The sequence below is a fragment of the Narcine bancroftii genome, chromosome 7, assembly GCF_036971445.1.
Source record: "Narcine bancroftii isolate sNarBan1 chromosome 7, sNarBan1.hap1, whole genome shotgun sequence".
Taxonomy (NCBI): Eukaryota; Metazoa; Chordata; class Chondrichthyes; order Torpediniformes; family Narcinidae; genus Narcine; species Narcine bancroftii.
This window is the reverse complement of record NC_091475.1, coordinates 178792490-178815881: the sequence shown is the minus strand read 5'-3', so window position 1 is coordinate 178815881 and position 23392 is coordinate 178792490. Positions and strand designations below refer to the sequence as shown.

General features: G+C 36.4%; 1 protein-coding gene across 2 annotated transcripts in view; it reads right to left on the bottom strand.

Moving 5' to 3' along the window:
- The window catches only part of pan3 (poly(A) specific ribonuclease subunit PAN3), a 186892-nt gene that overhangs the window by 28617 nt on the left and 134883 nt on the right, over positions 1-23392 (bottom strand). For both annotated transcript variants that reach the window (XM_069891523.1, XM_069891525.1), the window contains exons 11-13: positions 9195-9296; positions 5794-5959; positions 2639-2726 (exon numbers count right to left, since the gene is read on the bottom strand). In XM_069891523.1, the coding sequence (XP_069747624.1) occupies positions 2639-2726; positions 5794-5959; positions 9195-9296 (356 nt within the window). The remainder of the gene's footprint in view (positions 1-2638; positions 2727-5793; positions 5960-9194; positions 9297-23392) is intronic.

Below are 23392 nucleotides of genomic sequence, written 5' to 3'. Positions count from 1 at the left end.
ATGAATCCGTGCTGCCCAATTACACCCAACTGACCTACAACCCCAGGTACATTTTGACATTTTGAACAATGAAAGGAAACTGGAGCCCCCAGGGAAAACCCACACAGACAATGGGAGAACGTACAAACTCCTTACAGTATTCAAAAGCTGGTCTCGAACACTGGCACTGTAACAGTGTTTGGCTAACCACTACCCGAGATGTTTGTTTATTTTTAAAATGTAATTTATAGCAATATTTTTACCGTAATTCTGCCACAAAACAACAAATTTCTTGACACCTTCATGACAAATTCTGATTCAGAATTTAACTCTTGGAAAAAAGTTGACTAACAAGTTGCTTCTTCCTGTTTCAAACTGGCTGCTTGATAACAAGTTCCACTTCCCAAGGACGCATGAATGAATTGTAATGGTTCTTCAACTACTTTTGCACATGGAGATTATTCTCTTTCTGGATTATTTTTGCTACCCAAATTTGCAATAGTACAACCAGGGCTGACACTCAAGAGTTTATTCTGGCGCATCAGCCAATATGTATATTTGTGGCTGCTATTTCATTAAAAGATTAAGCAATTTCATTGGAGTGGAACACATTCTATTAATTGAGATGGCTTTTACAAGCTTTTTAAAAGAATGCTAGTGAATTAATTTTCTGCCAACAAAGCTGCCAAAGGTACAAACTAGCAATGAACAAAAATGAGGTAAATGGAGCATCTGGGATCTTGTTGAACAATTTTTTTTAATTTTAAATTTAGACATACAGCATGGTAACAGGCTCTTCCGACCCACAAGACTGTGCCACCCTAATCCCCTAATTAACCTACAACGCCTGCACATTTTGAAGGGTGGGAGGAAACTCACACAGACACAAGGAGAATGTACAAACTTCTTACAGACAACACTAGATTCAAACCTGGGCCACTGGTGCTGTAACAGCATTGCACTAACCTCTACGCTAACCGTGCCGCCCCTCTAGTGCTCCATTGAATACATGAAGAGAAATAAGATTACATGATTGAAAAATAAACGGGGAGAAATAATTGAAGGTGAATTCAATGTCAGTTGTACAGAAAGAGAAACAGAAGACCAGGAAGATTGGGACAAGAGGGAAAATTAAAATTGTTTTGAACTGATTTGTCATTTTACAAAGCTATAAAACAATTCATAACCTGAGAAAATAAGATGTGACAGTTTTACTTTCTGGAAACAGGGGCATGATTATAAATAGTTAACGTTATGACTTTGAACTTGCATGTCTCGTGCCTCTGTGCTTATTTTAATAGAATATTGATATGCAACTGCATGTACAACATGAAACTAATGGGGAGGTTCGGTGTGAGATGCCACAATTCCAAAGCTAATTGCAGATCATTGCAAATTTGCCATTTTGTAGCAATTTAAAATTCATGTTGCCGTTTTTTTCCTTACTCTGCTTCTCGCTGATTTCCAAATTAACCACAGTATGCACTGTTTAGATACCACCATGCATAAATATAACGCTATACCTTTGGCTTATACTTCATCCTTGGTCTCAGAAAATCCTTTGAAATACATAAGAGTGGATCAATAATACACCCTGTTGTATTTTAGCAGTTTTGTAGTTGGCAAATTTTATGCAAGGACATGTACTTGGGCTAATTATTCTTTTAAACTCAAGGCCTGATCTAAAGCACTTAATTCTAAACTTTGAATTAAATATTTTCATGTAATATAACTGACACATTAGCACCTTATTAGCATCTAAAATTATACACGTAAAACTGGTTGTTTACAACAAAAAAGAAAATGTACTCTCAGCGTAGAATTTCAGAGAAGGTCTCAAGGGTTTTCAGTGTTATGACTCACATTGGGAGGTGGTGGGTAAGCAAGAGAAAAGCAGCAGTGGAAGACAGCGTGAGGAGTGTATTAAATACAGCAGAAGGGTTGGCAGCCAGAAATGGCACAATTATCAATGTCAAAATGGATACATTCCAACTTTAAGTAGGTAATTTAGTGTCATACAAATGGGCAGAAACTAGACTGGATATATTCACATGTGAGACTGTAAAGATATATGAATGATACGCTATTTTAAATTTGAGGAACTTAAAAGGTATTTAAGAATCTGGCTATAGATAGTGGTCAGATGTGCATGCAATGACTTTTGAGTGTAAGGTACCATCCAGTGATTTTGAAGTGTGAACACATAATGAACTCTAAAGGTGTAGTTGGATGACCGTACATTGTAGAAAAGAGAATCCAGAAACAAAAGCGAGGACAACAAACACATGTACACCAGGTGGGCAAGGAGTTGAAATATAATGGGGCTAGGCTTTTGGTTCTGTGCAGCGATACAAGATGGAGGAGGAAAGGAAACAGGTCTTGCTATTGAGAGGAAAATTTAAATGCCATGAGATCCTAACATTATATATTGATGTGGAGTGGTATAAATCTGATTAAAATAGGATGGGTAGTTCACTAAGAAAGAGAGCAAAAGGAATGGAAAATTCTTTAGCAGAAAGGATAGAGAAAACAATATTAAATGCAATATTTGGCTCACTTGAGAGCATGTGCAGCTTCTTGAATCCTGGTTAAAAATTCACCTTTTGACAGCATTTTCTTCAATAATTTTCCATGGGTTCTGTTTATAAAATCTGCTCACCTGATACTGAGGCATCATTCCCAGTGGATTATTTTGACCACTATCAAAAGTTAAGACATCAAAAATTCCAACACAATTCACACGTAACCTTGGGAACAAAAAAAATTGATTCAAATATTTTTGTGGTGAATACATTATTATATTGTTATAACTTTTTTACTCTGAGGGTTAACAGTTATTTTATATTTTATCTTGCTCAAAGTGAATGCTCAACTGCTAAATTAAAATAATTTTTAAAAATATCACAAAGTCAAGAGTTTGTTGATACAAAATGCTGAAAAATGAACTGCAAGCTACTCAAATGATGCTACATAGGTTAGAATTGGTTATTTGATTAAAAATAAAAGTTTCCAAAAAATTGATACCTAGGATGTTACAACATTGAAGTATTAGGCCTCCTTTTCGGGGGATTTTCTGTGGATTTTAGTTCAACAACGATTTGTTCTGAAAAACGTATCCTTCACATTTATAATACACAAACAATTAAGGCATTTAGAACTGCATGCAAATTTGAGTTTCATTAAAGTGAATCCAGGTAAATTCACTGTACACCAAAAAATTTTTAATTTAATTATAGTAATACATTAGTTATTCTCATTTCATTAATACATACACAATTGGCTATAAAAATTGTTTTTTAAATTTTAATTTAGAGATACAGCATGGTAAAAGGCCCCACAACCCCATGCTGCCCAAATACACCCTGTACGTCTTTGGAATGTGGGAGGAAATCAGAGCACCTTAGATTAGATTTCAGATTTATTGTCAAAGTACATTTATAACATAACATACAACCCTGAGATTCTTTTTTTGCAGGTGAGGCAGATTTCCACTTATTGGTAGTGCAAGAAAAAATTGTGTACAGCATTTACATGTAAACAAATAAAGAACTGTAAACAGATAACAAATTTAAACAAGCTTACTGTGAAATACAGAAAAAAATTTAAACAGTGCATGAGTCTCTGATTGAGTTTGTCGTTGAGGAGTCTGATGGTAGAGGGGTAGCAGCTGACCCTGAACCTGGTGGTGTGAGTCTTGTGTACCTTTACCTCTTTCCTGTTGGCAGCAGTGAGAACAGAGCGTGTGCTTGGTGGTGTGGATTCTTGTTGACTGCTGCTGCTCTTCAACGGCAGCGTTTCCTGTAGATGTTCTCAATAGTGGGGAGGGTTTTGCCTGAGATGACCTTGGTTGTGTCCTGGGCTTTTCGCTCAGGGTTGCTGGTGTTCCCATACCAGACTGTGATGCAGCCTGTCAGCACACTTTCCACCACACATCTGTAGAAATTTGCTAGGGTTTCTGGTGTCATGCCAAATCTCCACAAATTCCTGAGGAAGTAGAGGAACTGATGTGCTTTCTTCACAATGCCATTAGTGTATTGGGTCCAGGAAAGATTCTCAGAGATAGCGACTCCTAAGAACTTAAATTTGCTCACCCTCTCCACCTCTGAACCCCTAATGATCACTGGATTGTATACCTCTGGTTTTCCCTTCCTTAAGTCAACAATCAGTTTTGGTGACATTGAGTGCAAGGTTGTTGTTGGGGCACCATTTAGCCAAGTTTTAAATTTTCCTCCTGTATGTTGACTCATCACCTTTGTTTATACAACCCACCACCGTGGTATCGTCAGCAAATTTGTAGATGGTATTATTGTTGTACCGAGCCACAAAGTCGTAGGTATAAAGTGAGCAGAACAGGGGGACTAAGAATGCACCCCTGTGGTACTCCAGTTCTGATGGAGATTGTGGAGGAGATGTTCTTACCAATTCTCAGTTATTGTAGTCTGGAGGTGAGGAAATCCATGATCCAATTACACAGTGGAATGTTGAGTCCTAGGTCTTGGAGTTTGCTGATCAGTTTTGAGGGGATGATGGTGTTAAATGCCACACTGTGGTCAATAAAGAGCATCCTGATGAATGCATCTTTACTGTTCAGTTGTTCCAGAGCTTTGTGTATAGCCAGTGAGATGGCATCTGCCATAGACCTGTTGCTACAATAGGCTAACTGGAACGTATCCATGTCACCGCTCAGACAGGAGCTGATATGCTTCAACACCAGGCTTTCAAAACACTTCATCACTGTTTATGTAAATGCTACTGGTTGATAGTATTAAGGCAGGTTACTACACTCTTCTTGGGCACTGGTGTGATTGACGTCTGTTTGAAACAGGTAGGTACCACACCCTGCTAGAGTGAGATATTAAAGATATCTGTGAATACATTAGTAAGTTGGTCAGCATATATTTTTAATACTCAACCAGGTACTCCAGGCCTGGAGGAAACCCATGCAGATACAGGGAGAAACTTCAAACTCCTTGTCGACAGCTCCTGCTTTGAACCCTGGCTGCTGGCGCCATAATAGGGTTGTGCTAACCGCTGCACTAATCGTGATTTGCTGATGAATAAATTAACAAACATTTTGTAAAAAAATCCAGCTATGTATCTGACAATTATCTTGGACCCGATTCAGAGACAAAATTCAAGGCTGACACTCTGGTATTGTACTGAATAAAAGTTACACTGTTGGAGTTGAGGTCTTTCAATGAGACTTGATAAACAAGACTCTGTCTGCTCTCATGTAAAATATTATTTTATATCTTTGCTATTTCCTTGTCAATTTTCCTTCCCGTAGATTTAAAAGAAACAAAAATGAGTATCTTGCTATTACCAGATTTCTATAAGTAGGACCTTACAAATGTAAAAATTGGCTGGCTGGTAGTTATACAGTGGAATCCCGATTTAATGCGACCTGATTTAACATGAATCCAGATATAATGCGATGAGTCATTGGATTCGGGTGTCGGGCTGGTGCTGGGAGCGGGGATCTCGGGCTGCTGCTGGGAGCGGGGATGGTTGGTATACTGAAAAGTAATTTTGTTTGTATTTAAATTTCAACTGTAACTACAACAATTTAGTGCAACCCCGTTTTATTTCACAATGCGATTTTTTGGACTCAAACTATTGTATTATAATGGATGTCATAATGGAGTTGCAATACAGAAACACTTCAAAAACTAATTATTTGTTAAATGTTTTAGAACACTGTGAAGGATGCTTTATAAATGCATGAGTCTTTCTTGCCAACATTTGTTGAATAACATAGTAAACATTTTTAAAGAAATTTTGAACAAAAAATTAGGTTTTTAAGTACAGTTTTACCTGGTTTTGCCAGTTATAAGAATCTTGGTGGGATCCATCACACGACAGGCAAGTCCTGCAGTATGAATGGTTCGTAGTGCTGAGCTCAATTGGACAATATAAGCCCAGATAAGTGACTCTGGCAGTAATCCTGCATGTTGTCGAGGGAGAGGTCCATCATGCTGTCCTAGGAAAAACAGCAGTAACAATATTTTGTATTCTAGCTATTTGGTATGGTGGCCAGCGAGGATAAAGTGAAGACACATCAAAACACTGTTAATAAAAAAAACAGCTGGTCTCTTCTGGTCAATATGAGCAGTTAAGTAGCAACAAAATAGTGCAAACCTGAAACAAAAATGTTGGAAACCGCCATTTCTTTTAAAATTTAATTTTGCCTGATTTTCATTTTGTAAACAGAACTTCCCTGATTTATTTTCCTCCTCCCCTTCATTGCACTACATCAAAAAACCTGTTTGATCATCAATCCTTTCCAATTCTGATGTGACACTTGGGTATTATGTTCATGCTTTCTTCTTTCCTACATGTTCAATAATAATGATTTTCTATTTCCCTATTTGTTCTGGAATCACAAACCACAGGTGTTTTACTCAGGGTAAAAGCTTTGTTTTTTTTCAAAACCTTAGTCAGTAGGAGAGAAGTACTGAAGAAACCAACTAAACTTAACTGATTCACAGGGAAGGGGCCCCATAAACATAGGATCAGCATTCTAAGGGGGGCAGAGAATGGCTGATCTAGAGGTATTCAACACCAGTTCAACAATTGCTGGATTAACCAGCAGGCCAATTCAAAGTACATCAGTGCTATTCAAAGTTCATTCTTCAAACTAACTTCTACCGTGATGAAATGCATTAGAGGCTGGTCATGGCCAGAATTAACACGTACCTAAGCAAAGATCTGGACCCACTGCAATTTGCCTATCGTCACAATCGCTGCACAGCAGATTCAAAATTGCTGGCTCTCCACTCAGCTCTGGATCACCTCAAAAACAGCAATTCATGCATACGGCTGCTCTTCATCGACTACAGCTCGGCCTTCAATACCTTTATTCCATCAGTGCTGGTCAAGAAGCTACAAACTCTACCCCACTCTGCAACTGGATCCTTGACTTTCTCATCAGAAGACCAGTCAGTACAAATTGGAAACAAGGTCTCCTCCTCACTGACTATCAACATAGGTGCACCCCAAGGATGCGTGCTTAGCCCACTGCTCTACTCATTATACACCCATGACTGTGTGGGCAGGGACAATTCCAATGCTATCTACAAACTTGCTGATGACACCACCACAGTTGTTGGCAGAATCAGAAACAGCACTGAGGGAGTGTACAGGAGGGAGATAGAATAGGTCATTGAATGGTGTAACAACAACAACCATGTGCTCAACGGCAGCAAAACCAAGATGATTGTGGACTTCAGGAGAAGTCAGGGGAACACAACCCAGTCCTCAGCGAGGGCTCAGTAGTGGAAAGGGTCAAGAACTTCAAATTCCAGGGTGTCAAAATCTCCGAGGATCTGTCCTGGAACTTCCACGTTAATGCAATCACAAAGGCGGCTCATCAGCTGCTATACATTGTGAGGTGTCTGAGGACATTTGGTATGTCACCGAAAACCTTTGTAAACTTTTACAGGTGTACTGAGGAGAGCATTCTGGCTGGTTGCATCACTGCCTGGTATGGAGGTGCCATCTCTCAGGACAAGAATAAATTCCAGAATGTTGTTAATTCAGCCTGCGACATCACAGGCACCAGATTTCATTCCACCGAGGACATATAAATGAGGAAGAGTCTTAAAAAATCAGCCTCTACTCTCAAAGACCTCCACCATCCAGACCCTCTTCATTCTGCTACCTTTGGGAAAAAGGGACAGAAGCCTAAAAATGAGCACTCAATGGCACAAGGACAGCTTCTTCCCTGCTGCTATCAGAATAATCAATGAACCAAAGTCACTATTATTTTGTTTATTCATAATAATGTTGTAAGATGGTTATAGAAGGAATATTTGCTCTATGATACTTCCGCAAAACACTGAATTCCATGACAATAAGTTCTGATTCTGAATCTGAAGTTGGAGCAGTTCCAACCACAAACAGAAACCAAAACATGGAGATAAAGAAACATCGCTCAAAGTAGCAACCTACTAATAGTGAATCAATGTGGCTTTGTTAACTAAAGAACTACAATTTTCTGCAGCACAATTTTTATTCCATGCATTTTTTTGCTTTGTCCTTTTAGGTACTGGACTACATTTTTTGTAAGATGCAGAGGATGGGGAGGTGGCAGAGGCTATGGATTGCAATGTGGGAAAACCAGTCACAATGTGAGACTTGTGCGGGTATTCTAAATGAGAATCAGCTGAAGCAAAAGTATTGTATTGGTTGTGTTAGACAGGGAGGGAATTTATGACCACATCCCTGACAAATAAAATCCATGGAGAGTTACAGCAGATGAGCTGGTGTGATAATCTGGTGACTACCCACAGTTTCTGACTCATGGAGCTTGTGACTTAACCACAAGTTGTCAACTGCCAACTTCATTTTAGTACCATAGAGCAACAAGTGATGTGGAAGTTACCTTGCAGATTCAATTCCTTCTGTGTGATTTTGTTTCTATTCCTTTAATTTATTAACATTTTTCTTGAAATGATGTTTTTTGAAGTACCACAAGGCTTTGCACAATGATTAAAAATTTGTTTAAGTAATATCCCTGGACACATGCCATATCAAATGAACAGAATATGCATTTTGCAACAATTCTCAACAGTTTTAAAATGTGAAAATTAAATCTAACAAACCTACAAACACATTTCATTCCAAAATATGTGTTTCTAAATTTTAATATTGAAACATGTTAAAATATTTTCTTTATTAGATTGTTATTAACAACAGACCAAGGAATTTTAAAACAATCCTTTACAAATTCAATAAAAGTTCTTGCTCAGTTTTACTTAGCCAGATGCAGAAACCTTAGTCACAGTTAAGGATAATATATTACCAGGTTTGGAAGGCTAAAATAAAGGAGGTTATTGTGACAGTAAATTTCACACTAATGATGCTAATTTAAAAAAAAATCAAATTTAGACATACAGGCTATTTTGGCCCATGAGTCCGTGCCACCCAATTTACACCCGATTAACCCACACCCTGGTATGTTTTGAATGGTGGGAGGAAACTTGAGCCCCTGGAGAAAACCCATGCAGACATGGGGGATCGTGCAAACTCCTTACAGACAGCGTGGGACTCAAACCCCAGCCCAGTACCAATTACTGATGCTGTAAAGGCATTGTGCTAACCACTATGCCAACCAATATTTGATTGAAGACTATTTAGCATTTTGGATTTGATAGAATTACTACAGAACAACCTAAAATTGTTTTTTAAAAAAGTTAATGTATATTTCTGCTTACCCCATTTCCTTTTAGTGAAATAGGCATCAGCACTGGGGTCGTTGAAGTGCCTGTTCATCATTGTCTCTCCTCCAGCATGGAAGTCATAAGCAAATACAAGTGCTATAGAAAAGAACAAATACAGTCTACACAGGAAAAGTATAGTTCAATAATGCTTCTATGAGGAAAATAATTGCTTAGTTTCAAAAGCTTGCTTTTCTTGGAATCGATTTTGACTAGGAAATAATACAACAAATAAATGAGGCAGAACCATTTTGGCATCAAATGAAATTTGCATGATTAATTTATAAAATAAATATTTTCATGACTGTGCATTATGTTCAACTGTTTTGACAAATTATGCAAAATATCCCCAAAATTAGCTAACATGAGAATATATCAGTGTTTCAGGGAAATATGAAAGGACACAACAAGAATATAACAAAAAAAATGTGAAGTCGACTACTTTGTCTAGAGAAAAAAATATTTTGTTTGTAAGCAGTGAGACAGTACAAGGTGTTAGTGTTCGGAGGGATCTGGCTGTCATTGCAACTCTTCTGAAGACATTAATATCTTGCATGAGGATTACAGTACAGAACAAGAATAAAGATGGCCTACAGCAATTATTTGGGGCCTGATGAGAGCACACCTTGAAACAATGTGTTCAGGTCTGGTCTCCTTTTTTTTTTTTTTTTTTTTTTTTTTTTACATTTTTTTTTCACACCATAAATCACAATAACCATGATATACACTTTTTCTTTTCCACACATTTACAGTGACTTTTTCTCCCTCCCCCCTCCCTCCTCCCAAGCCACCCCCCCATCCCCCCCCCTCTCATCCATTTTAGTTATACAATCTAGGTTGCATTAATTCAGTTAGACAATGTTGTCATTCAACAAAAATACACCAGAAATTCTACTGAGTCCATTCTTTTCTTTTCTTCTCCTTCCATCAACTTAGGTAATGTTTGTTCCCGGTAGGTTTTCGCTATTGTATTTAATGTAAGGCTCCCATACTTGTTCGAATATTTCAATATTATTTCTTAAACTATATGTTATTTTTTCTAATGGAATACATTTATTCATTTCTATATACCATTGTTGTATTTTCAAATTATCTTCCAATTTCCAGGTTGACATAATACATTTTTTTGCTACGGCTAGGGCTATCTTAACAAATCTTTTTTGTGCATCCTCCAAGTCAATTCCAAATTCTTTATTTTTTATGTTACTTAGGAGAAAGATCTCTGGATTCTTTGGTATATTGTTTTCTGTTATTTTATTTAATATCTGATTGAGATCATCCCAAAATTTTTCTACTCTCTCACATGTCCAGATTGCATGAATTGTTGTTCCCCTTTCTTTTTTACATCGAAAACATCTTTCAGACACTGTTGGGTCCCATTTATTTAACTTTTGCGGTGTAATGTATAGTCTGTGTAACCAATTATATTGTATCATACGCAGCCTCGTATTTATTGTATTTCTCATCGTTCCAGAGCATAACTTCTCCCATGTTTCCTTTTTTATCTTTATATTTAAATCTTGTTCCCATTTTTGTTTAGTTTTACCATTTGTTTCCTCATTTTCCTTTTCTTGCAGTTTAATATACATATTTTTTATAAATCTTTTGATTAACATTGTATCTGTAATCACATATTCAAGGTTACTTCCCTCTGGTAAACTCAAGTTGCTTCCTAATTTATCTTTCAAGTAGGATCTCAGTTGGTAATATGCCAGCGCTGTATCTCCCGTTATATTGTACTTATCTCTCATTTGTTCAAAGGATAAGAATCTACTTCCTGAAAAACAATTTTCTATTCTTTTAATCCCTTTTTTTTCCCATTTTCTAAAGGCAAGGTTGTCTATTGTAAAAGGGAGTAGCTTATTTTGCGTCAATATTAGTTTTGGTATTTGGTAATTTATTTTATTTCTTTCTACATGAATCTTCTTCCATATATTGAGGAGATGGTGTAATACTGGAGAAGTTCTATGTTGTACCAATTTTTCGTCCCATTTATATAATATGTGTTCAGGTATCTTTTCCCCTATTTTATCTAATTCTAGTCTCGTCCAGTCTGGTTTTTCCCTTGTTTGATAAAAATCTGATAGGTACCTTAATTGTGCGGCTCTATAATAATTTTTGAAGTTTGGCAGTTGTAAGCCTCCTTGTTTATACCATTCTGTTAATTTGTCTAGTGCTATCCTCGGTTTCCCCCCTCTCCATAAAAATCTCCTTATTATTTTCTTTAACTCTTTGAAGAATTTTTCTGTCAGTTGTATTGGCAATGCCTGAAATAAGTATAGTATCCTTGGAAAAATGTTCATTTTAATACAGTTTATCCTTCCTATCAGTGTTAGTGGTAGCTCTTTCCAATGCTCTAAATCGTCCTGTAATTTTTTCATTAGTGGATTGTAATTGAGTTTATATAATTGGCCTAGATTTTTGTTTATTTGCACACCTAGGTATCTTATTGCCTGCGTTTGCCATCTGAATGGGGATTCCTCCTTAAATTTTGAGAAATCCGCGTTATTCATAGGCATTGCTTCACTTTTATTTACGTTTATCTTGTATCCCGACACTTCTCCATATTCCTTCAATTTCTTATATAGTTCTTTTATTGATAGTTCTGGTTCTGTTAAGTACACTATCACATCATCTGCAAACAGACTGATTTTATATTCCCTGTCTTTTATTTTTATTCCTTTTATATTATTATCTCTTCTTATCGATTCTGCTAGTGGTTCTATAGCTAGCGCAAACAATAATGGTGATAGTGGGCATCCCTGCCGCGTTGACCTGCTTAAGTTAAATTGCTTTGATACATGTCCATTTACTGTCACTTTCGCTAACGGTCCCTTATATAATGCTTTAATCCAATTAATATACTTCTCCGGTAAACTGAATTTTTGCAATACTTTGAACAAGTAATTCCATTCTACTCTGTCGAAGGCCTTCTCTGCGTCTAAAGCAACTGCTACTGCCGGTGCTTTATTTCCTTCTACTGCATGAATTAAGTTAATAAATTTACAAATATTGTCTGTTGTGCGTCTTTTTTTGATAAATCCAGTTTGGTCTAAATTTACCATTTTCGGTACCTGTTCTGCTAATCTGTTCGCTAATAGTTTAGCTATTATCTTATAATCTGTGTTTAGCAGAGATATTGGTCTATATGATGCTGGTGAGATTGGATCTTTCCCTTGTTTTAGTATCACTGTAATTATTGCTGTTTTACATGAATCTGGTAAGTTTTGTGTCTCATCAATCTGGTTGATTACATCCAGGAGGGGCGGTATTATTAGGTCTTTAAATGTTTTGTAGAATTCTATTGGGAGTCCATCCTCTCCTGGTGTCTTATTATTTGGTAAATTTTTTATTATCTCTTGTATTTCTACTGTTCCAAATGGTTCTGTTAATTTATTTTGTTCCTCTATTTGTAGTTTTGGTAGTTCAATTTTAGTCAAAAATTCATCTATTTTCCCTTCTTTCCCTTCGTTTTCGGTTCGGTATAATTGTTCATAGAATTCTCTGAAGTTTTCCTTAATTTCTTTTGGATTATATGTAATTTGTCTGTCTTTTTTCCTTGTTGCCAATACCATTTTCTTAGTTTGCTCTGTCTTAAGCTGCCATGCTAGGATTTTGTGTGTTTTTTCCCCTAGTTCATAATATTTCTGTTTTGTCTTCATTATATTCTTCTCCACCTTATATGTTTGTAATGTTTCATATTTTATTTTTTTATCCGCCAATTCTCTTCTTTTGGTTGTATCTTCCTTTATTGCTAATTTTTTTTCTATGTTTATTATTTCCCTTTCCAACTGCTCTGTTTCCTGATTATAGTCCTTCTTCATCTTGGTTGCATAACTTATTATTTGCCCTCTAATGAATGCTTTCATTGCGTCCCATAGTATAAACTTATCTTCCACTGATTCCGTATTTACTTCAAAGTACATTTTTAATTGTTTTTCAATAAATTCTCTAAAATCCTGTCTTTTAAGTAGCATGGGGTTTAATCTCCATCTATACATTCTTGGAGGGATGTCTTCTAGCTCTATTGCCAATAACAGGGGTGAGTGGTCCGATAATAGTCTAGCTTTATATTCCGTTTTCCTAACTCTCCCTTGTATGTGGGCTGATATCAGGAATAGGTCTATCCTTGAGTATGTTTTATGTCTAGTCGAGTAGTATGAGTATTCCTTTTCTTTTGGGTTTTGTTTCCTCCATATGTCCACAAGTTTCATTTCTTGCATTGATTTAATTATAAATTTGGTTACTTTGTTCTTCCTGTTAATTTTTTTCCCCGTTTTATCCATATTTGGATCCAAATTCAGATTGAAATCCCCTCCTATTAGTATGTTCCCTTGCGTATTAGCTACCTTCAAAAAGATATCTTGCATAAACTTTTGATCTTCTTCGTTAGGTGAATATATATTAAGTAGATTCCAAAGCTCTGAATATATCTGACATTTTATCATAACATATCTCCCTGCTGGATCTATTATTTCCTCTTCTATTTTAAATGGCACATTTTTGCTAATTAATATAGCCACTCCTCTTGCTTTTGAATTATACGATGCTGCTGTTACATGTCCTACCCAATCTCTCTTTAATTTCTTGTGCTCCAATTCAGTTAAGTGTGTTTCTTGGACAAATGCTATATCTATTTTTTCCTTTTTCAGTAAATTTAGTAGTTTCTTCCTTTTAATTTGGTTATGTATTCCATTAATATTTAGAGTCATATAGTTCAGCGTAGCCATTTTATATTTTGTTTATCTTCTCTTTCCGTTTTTCCATCATTACCTTTCCTCCTTTTCCATTTCTGTTTTCTTATTTTCAACTCTTTACCAGACAACATTCCTACAACATCCAACATTTTCCTTATTCTCCTATTTCTATCTTCTTTATCCCCAATCTCCCCTTCCCCTCCTGAGTTGCCCTTTATCCCTTGTCGGACAACCACATCTCCCCTCTCCATTTGGATTTGCGAATCCACTCGCAAGCGTCAACTGATTTTGCAGTGACCGCTCATTTCCCCCACCCAGCCCCCCCCAGAAAAGATTTCGCTTTTTATATGTCACAAAGGTCACTCTTTTAGTTCCCTCCTTATTCTCTCTATTCCATTACCTTCCCTTATTAATTCTTGTCTATACTCTCTATGTTTTCCTCTAATTACAGATACTTTCACATATGCCCATTGTCTCTATTCACTCTTATACCTCTTTACCCGCATACATATCAATCGTGGTCATTTTTACCCTCCTTACCCGTCTTCATCCCTCAGTCTATTTTTGTCTTTACCCACATACATATCAATCGTGATAATTTTTGCTCTCATTACCCGTCTTCATCCCTCAGTCTATTTTTGTAATTGTTCTGCAAATTTTCGTGCTTCTTCTGGATCCGAGAATAGTCTGTTTTGTTGTCCTGGAATAAATATTTTCAATACCGCAGGATGCTTCAGTGTAAATTTATATCCTTTCTTCCATAAAATCGCTTTTGCTGCATTGAACTCTTTTCTCTTCTTTAGGAGTTCAAAGCTTATATCTGGATAAATGAAGATTTTTTGCCCTTTATACTCCAGTGGTTTGTTGCCCTCTCTTACTTTTTCCATTGTCTTCTCCAGTACCTTTTCTCTTGTAGTATATCTTAGGAATTTTACTACAATAGATCTTGGTTTTTGTTGTGGTTGTGGTTTAGGGGCCAATGCTCTATGTGCCCTTTCTATTTCCATTTCTTGCTGTAGTTCTGGACATCCTAGGGCCTTAGGGATCCATTCTTTTATAAACTCCCTCATATTCTTGCCTTCTACATCTTCCTTAAGGCCCACTATCTTTATGTTATTTCTTCTGTTATAATTTTCCATTATATCTATTTTTTGGGCTAGTAATTCTTGTGTCTCTTTAGTTTTTTTATTAGATTCCTCCAATTTCTTTTTTAAGTCTTCTACCTCCATTTCTGCTGCTATTGCCCGTTCTTCCATCTTGTCCATTTTTTTCCCCATTTCTGTTAAGGTCATATCCATTTTATTTATTTTCTTTTCTGTGTTGTTTATTCTTCTTCTTAAATCATTGAATTCCTGTGTTTGCCATTCTTTAAATGACTCCATGTATCCTCTAACAAGAGCAAGTACCTCCTTTACCTTGCCTTTCTTTTCTTCTTCTATTTCCCTGTACTCTTCCTCTTCCTCTTCTTCTTCCTCTAGGTTGACCGTCTGTTGTTTCTTTGCTGCCCTTTCCTCCTCTTCTTTCTTGTTTCCATTGTCTTCTGTGGTCTCTTCTTGCTGCAGGTGTTCTGCAGCTGTCGTTGCCGGCTGTGGAGATCGACTCCCCAGCTGGTCCCCCCTCCCGTCGGTGTGTTTTTTTTCATGCGCGGTTGCGCACTTTTACTCGGCTCTGTGAGCCATTGTTGTAGTTCTCTTTCTACCGACCTGAGGTAGTGGGGTCTTCTCTCCACAGCGGGCCTCTTCGGACAGGTAAGGCCTTCACCTTTTTCCTCCGTTGTCTTCTCTTCCTCTCTTCTTTCCGTTGATTTTGATTTTTCTCCTTTTGTCTCCATCTTCTTTCCACCTTTATACTCACTTTTCTTTAACTTGTATTTCTGTGCCTTTGTATTTTCTCTTGTTTTTCCCGACTTTTCTGGAGAGGGCTGGAGTTCACCGTCCGGCCACTACTCCATCACGTGACTCCCAGCAGGTCTGGTCTCCCTTCTTAAGGATATTTTTAATGGAGGGAATACAATGAAGGTTTATCAGATCGCTCTCTGAAATGGTGGAGAATTTGTCATAAGGTATGAGGTTAAATAGATTTGGCCTATACTCTCTTAATTTTGAAAAATGGGAGATTTATCTTAAATATAATTAATATTTACAGGGTTTGTCTGAGCAGATATAGGCATGTAATTTCCCAATCATGCATGTCCAGAACCCAAGATCAATCACTATCTCAAATTAAGGGGTTTCCAATTCAGCACAGACACAAGAAGTCTTCAGATCATAGTAAATATTTGGAATTCTCCACCCAAGGGCACTATGAGAGTTTAACCCTCAACATATCTAATATAAAGATCAATAATGTCTATTATAGAAATCAAGGGACATGGGATTACTGCAGGAAAGTGACAGTGAGGTTAAATAAAATCAGGTATGAACTTATTCCATGTACCAAGCATCTACTCGTGCTTCTATTTCTTGTGTTCTTACCTAAAATCTACACTTATAATTCATTTGGGCTCTCTGAAAACCTGACCACTTTATTTAACCTTATTAACTATATTAGCTTTATTGAAGCATTTAATGTTAATATCTGACTTTGATAAACATGTTTTTGAAACATGAAACCAATGTGTAAGAAAATAAACACAATTTCCAAGTCCAAGTTTATTGTTATCTGTACAAATACAACCCAAGAAGCAGCACATCTCCGGACACAAACGACATTTATGCACAGCAATCCAAAATACATAAAAATATAAAGAGTTTGTGGGTTTCTAGGATTGTTTCAACAGTTTCACTAGCTGTGGGAAGAAACTGTTTCCCAGCCTAGCAATCCTATTTTTTATGCTCTTGTACCTCTTCCTGAGATAGTCTATCGAGAATACTGCAGACTATATGGTAAGGGTCCTCAATGAGTTCTGAGCCCATCAGTCCCTGTGGATATCATTTATAGAGGGAAGGGAGACTCAGGGATTTTCTTAGCAGTTTTAAATCACCTTCCAATCTGTTGCTTTGCAGCTTCCATACGACACTATGATTGCAACCAGCCAGGACCTTCATTGTGCTTCTGTAGAACACTGATAGCTTTGTCTACCTCAACCTCCTGATGAAGTGAAATACTGCTGTGCGTTCCTGATTCATGAGGAAATGTTCAGGGTCCAGGAAAGGTAATCCTTTACATCAGTGGTTTTCAAGCTTTTTCTTTCCACTCACATATCACTTTAAGCAATCCCTATGCCATCGGTGCTCTATGATTAGTAAGGGATTACTTAAGGTGGGGGAAAATGGTGGAGAATCACTGCTCTAGACCCAATTGTTACTGAAATATTTTACTTGAGAAAAATAGTCATCAGCCCATTTCCTTTGGAGTTACGAAACAGGGCACATAATGCGTCAATTAGGTATGATTAAGACAGTGGTTTTCAAACTTTTTTCTTTCTATTCAATTACCACCTATGTTCAGAGAGATTACTTAAGATGATATGTGAGTGGAAAGAAAAAGTTTGAAAACCACTGCTTTACATGGATGCCAAGGAACTTTGTGCTCTCCACTCTTTCTATGATAATTGATATGTAGTCGGAAATAGTGCTTCATCCTCCTGAAGTCCAAAGTCACCTCCTTTGTCTAGTCCACATTGAAACTCAGATTATTGATATTGCACCATTGTACAAGCCTTTCAACCTCTTCTCTGTAAGATGGCACAACATTGCATTGTCTGTGGATTTATTTGGCCAATAGGCAAACTGGAAAAGGGTCTATTGTCGCTGGTAGGTGTGTTCTGATGCGCTCCATTAGCAGTCGCTCAAAGCACTTCATGATCATGGAGTTCAGTGCCATTTAGTTTATAGTCGTTTAGTCCAGCTACTGGTGTTCTCTTGGTCACTGGGATGATGGTGGCTGCCTTGAATCCTTGAAGATGTCTGTTAGGATCTCAGTCAGCTGGTCCGCACAGTCCCTCAGCATCTGACCAGGTATGTTATCTGGCCCTGCTGCTTTGTGTTGATTCACCCTGTATAGGATCCTCCTCATATCAGCTGCGGTTTTACAGGGTGCCTACTCCTAAGGGAGGATCAGGGCTTTCTTTGCCATCGTGTTGTTTTGAGGCCAAAAAGTGTAGAAGATATTTTCTAGAATTCTGAACTTGTGAAACAAATGACAGCAGTGTCAGATGATGGTGTGTGATTAGCTTCTAAATTTCTTTTAAAATATTTTTATTGAATTTAACATATAAATCCTACATACAAAGTCCTCTAAAATAAATAACAGGTCATGTCATATACATATCACAAATTAACCATGTAAACTATATTAGACAATCCCTTGGTCTAAACAAGGGGTAAATTCTGTCTAACTTAATGATATCATCTATGACAACCATAATTAAACACATATTAACGTCAATCTAAAAAGAAAAAGAAAAAGAGAAAAAACAAAAAAAACCTAAAACTAAATCTAATCTATCCCCTCCCTCTAATCAAAGTTACCTTGTAGAAAAAAATATAAAGATATGGATCAAATAGCGACCTTCAGAAACTAGTCGGAGAATCACCAGAGCATCCAAACTTCTTAAATCTTCCAATCATGGTAGTATTCTATGAATGGGCCCCACATCTTTTCAAACTGAAACTTTCTATCTTTAATATTGTATCTAATTTTCTCCAAGCTTAAGTAGGAAATTATATAATGTAACCACTGTGTAAGAGTAGGTGAAGAGTCACCTTTCCATTTCAATAAAATTGCTCATCTAGCAATCAACATGATAAAAGCTAAAACTTTCTCCTGGGATGTGAACAAAGGTGTATCCGTATCATGAGAAAAACCAAACAAGGCAATTAAAGGGCATGATTCTATTTTGATTTAAAAATCATTGATTACGTTTGGAAAATGTTTTTTCCAAAATCTTCCTAAATTGGGGCACTCCCAAAACATACAAATCAATGAAGCTTCAAAAATTTTAAACTTCTCAGATAATGGATCAACATCTGCATAAAAATGAGATAATTTAAGTTTGGACATATGTATTCTATGTACCATCTTAAATTGTAATAAACAATGCCCTGCACCAAATGAGGAATCATTAATCAAGCTAAGAGTAGAGTACCAATCTTCATCTGAAAATATTATATTCAAATCACGGTCCCAATCATTCTTAATCCCAGCCATTGAGGCTGATCTTAAATCCAATAAGTCGTTATAAATAGATGATATTAATCCACGTGAATGAATTGTAAGTTAAAAAATAAAGCAAGAATATTAGAATTTGAGATTCGAGGAAAATCAGAAAGTTTGGACTGAACAAAATGTCTAACTTGTTAATATCTAAAAAACGTCTATTAGAAAGATTAAATTTAGCTGACAATTGTTCAAAAGAGGCAATTATCTCAACCAAAAAGATCTTTAGAACTTTTGATACCTAATGTATACCATTTCTTAAAGCCTGCATCTAACACAGACAGCTGAAAAAGGTGGTATCAATAATGGGACTAGCAAGAGAAAAACTATTATAATCAAAAGATTTTCTAAATTGAGCCCATATTCTCAACCTATTTCTCATTTTTGGATTATGTGTCAATTTAGAAAAGGAAATGGGTAAAAAGGAACCTAAAATTGCTAACATAGATGATTTTTTAGAAAACGTTAGTTCCATTTTTACCCAAGGAGGGCGATTCACTAATTTATCAAAAGGTAATAATAAAAATAGATTACGTATATTAATCACCCAATAGTAAAATTGAAAATTTGGAAGGATTATTCCCCATTCCTTATAGTCTTTTGCAAATGGGCTTTACTTATACATAGTTGTTTTCCCTGCCATATGTATGAAGAAATAACCGACTCTAATGAGTTAAAGAAGGATTTAAGAATGAAAATTGGTAACATTAAATTTAATGTTAATAAAAAGGGTTAATAATTGAACATTCATCAGTCATAGGTTGTAATGATGGAGAGATAATGTGTGGCTTTGAAGAACATGTAGACAGGGGCAAACGGAGCAAAGAGATAAATAATTTGAAAGTTTGTTCCAATGAATTAATAATCCAAAATAATGCAGAATCATCCAAAAATATATTGTAGTAGACTATAACTTCTGTAAGAAGCAGGCTGATGTGTATTTCTTTATTATTTTAAACAAAATATCCTCAAAGAAGGCCATTATTTTTCAAAACCACAGATTAGTGAAAGCGGTAAAATTTACTGAGGGGGAAATTTAAGATGCTACGTAAACATGCTCATCATCATTAATACTTCAAACAAAGAAATGTTTAATTCCTTCTATGAATTGGGGAAAATAATATTTTGGTCGAACTTACTCTATTTTATTATCAGGTGGGTCATTTTTGAATGAAAATAAAATAAAATGATCGGTCAGCCCAACTTTTCCTTGTCATCCATCCATGTTAACTCATTAAAATTTATTTTAAATCAGAATATAATTTTATTGGACTCTATTCCCCGCCATTTTAAATAATTCTAATTGATATTTTCTGTTGCTCTTTATAATATTGCCAATTAAAAGAAAATTGAACTTACATATGGCACGGTTACAGGCCATTTCGACACAAGTCCATGCCACCCAATTTACCTCAATTTCCCCAGTACGTTTCAAACGGTGGGAGGAAACCAGAGCCCCTGGGTAAAACCCACGCAGACATGGGGAGAACATATAAACTCCTTACAGAGAGTGCAGGATTCGAACCCTAGTCCCGATCACTGGTGCTGTAAAGGCATTGCGCTAACTGCTACACCAACCATGCCGCCCTTTTGTGCTTTGGCCTCATCATCAGAAATTTGGCTATTTTTCTAATCAAGTGTCTTGATTCTCACTCCACCCACACTTCTGTCTTTCATCATCACTTTAAAGTGTATTTATAATCACAACTGCTTGTTGATTTTCCCAGTTTTATGGCTCTCAATTGCTATGGTTCATTCCCCATCTCTAAATCCAGTAATGAATGTTCCCTTGTCAGACTAATTAAATCCCATGCCAAAGATTTAACATACTTGTGGAACTCCATTCCCTTATCACCTTTATATTTTTACCCTGGCCATTTCAGCTCAAGGTAGATTAAAAATTTGATTGTACTGCTTAAACTATGGTATGTTTAAAGCAATAAACTGATGTCATTCCTCAAAGATCAATACAGTGCATATTTTACCAACTCTGCAGGTTCAAGTGAACACAATAAACACCTTTCTCAAAAGTTACAAGCTGAAGGCCACAATAAATCAAATAGCATATTCAGAGAAGACAATACTTACCAAGAAAGTTAAGTTAACATAATAATTTTCCCATCAGAGAAGGTTTACATCAAGAATAAGGTAAGAGGAAATAGTTCAACTTTTAGTACCATTTGTGAAGTTGATTGTACCTAGCGTTGTAGATATGAGCACCAAGAGATCCAATAACAACACAAGCTAGCAGCAAAGTTTGATCACTTCAAACTTTGCAATTCAACAGGATCTGGTGAAGATGCAATATGCTCTATAAGATATCAATATATCCAGTAGTTAAGTTAGGAAGTCCGAATTGGCCATATCCCTTTCTACAATTAAACGATACAATGTGAGCAATCTGAAAAGAATAATCAATGCCATGAGCAGAGTTCAAACATAATCTTTCACTAAACATTGGTTGGACATTGCTATTTTTCTCTGGGATGCAGTATTTCTAGTTGCCCCTAACCTCCTCTAAGATATATTCAGCATTTCTGGTGATAGTTTTGCCATTGAAGTGTTAGGTAGGGAAGTATATTAATCTAGCGATGAATAAAGAATGGTGGGAAATCGAGGAATAAAGAAATCATGCCTTTCTATATTGACTCCCTAAGCCTCTCAGTATTCAAAGCTGTTTTATAGCAAGTTCTTTTAAACTGTAATCATTTTAATGAGGAGCCAATGTGCACTGAAGATCCCATAAACAGTAATGAGATGATGAGCAGATAAACCAAAGTAATGAAAGCATATTGTGTTTAAATATATGAGAGCAAATTGCCCTGCTCCTCAATAATGCCATGGGTTCTGCCACATCTATCTGAAAGGGGAAGAAGTCTCATCCAAAAGACACACACTCTGAAACAAGCTAAGATTGTTTTCTGAAATTGGACTTTAACATAATCCTCTGCATCAGACACAAAAGTATTCGGCAAGGAAGCATGTTTTCCTTTTGCCTTATAAGAATGTTAACACCAAATCAGGGAACAAGGTGGCACTGATGTTACTGAAATAGTCTATTTTGATACTGGATATAGTGTAGAATCATTACTTGTTGCTTGAAGGATAAAGAATGGATGAAGTGGTGAGAAACTAATTAAATGCCTTCAATATTATTAAGCACCATGTTATCACCCATCTAATTGTGTAACTATTATCCAGTTTAACTCAATCTTGCCTCTGGTACACCAAAACACTTAACTCTTCAAGCTAGCAATGCACCATTGGTTAATTTCCTCTTTTTTTCTTAGATATTTCCTCAGTTGTTCACAATGATTTGCTTCCACTCCAGTTTCTGAGCATTTCGAGGAAGCTGTCACACCCATGCTGAGGAAGGAGGTGCTTGATTGTGTTGATGGCTGGATAGTTAGGGAGGTGGTGTACTCCTTTTTGCTGTTTAGACCATTTTCTGAACAATGAGGCTCATGATTCTCAATGTTATCCTTGATGCTCCATCTCCATTTTACATTTACAGACTAGAGATTTTCACGAGTCAGTGGGAATATTACACTTACCCAAGAAACATTTGAGAACATCCATGAATCGTTTCTACTGTCGACCTGAATGGTAATCTCTTGCTGTGATAGAGCTTGGGTTACAATGTCGGTTCCAGGAGGCTGATAATAGTCAAATAAATGACATGTCCTGCACATTGGAGCTGACCGAGTATAAATATGGCCTCAATGTTCGGGATGTTGGACTGGAAGAGAAGGCTGATGTTGGTTCACTTAATATACCAGTGACTTTGGAGGATTTAGTGGTGACAGCAATGGTGGCATCTCCCTAGTGCTTTAATGAATAGGCAGCTATCATGATTTGCAGTTTTTCTTGGCTTGACTGTATTTTAAATATTCAACACTTTGACAGTACAATGAGTGCCAACAGTTTTTATAAGACCAGTTTCTTAAAAGCTATTGAAAATTTCTAAGTTAGATTTGTTTATCTCTATTTTACCAATTCATTGAGGTGATAATAGGTGGAAAAATTCACAAAATCCTAGAGATTATACGCTCATTTATTTTATGTATACTCATTCAATTATATTTATTGAACAATTTTGAGGCTCATGACAATATTAACTATGAAAGAAATAAAACAAAGCTCAAGAAAAAAATGCTGCAAGGACTTCTCTCCATTATTTATCTTCCAAAGAACTTTCCTGATCGGCAGGAGTGTGACTTAAATGCCTGAAACATTTACATTGGTATTCAACTTAATCAGGGTTAGTTAAGAGTCAAGTATTCTTTCAATTCACATAAAAAACTAAAGCAAAACTGATGCCACTCTAAAAGTTGCCTC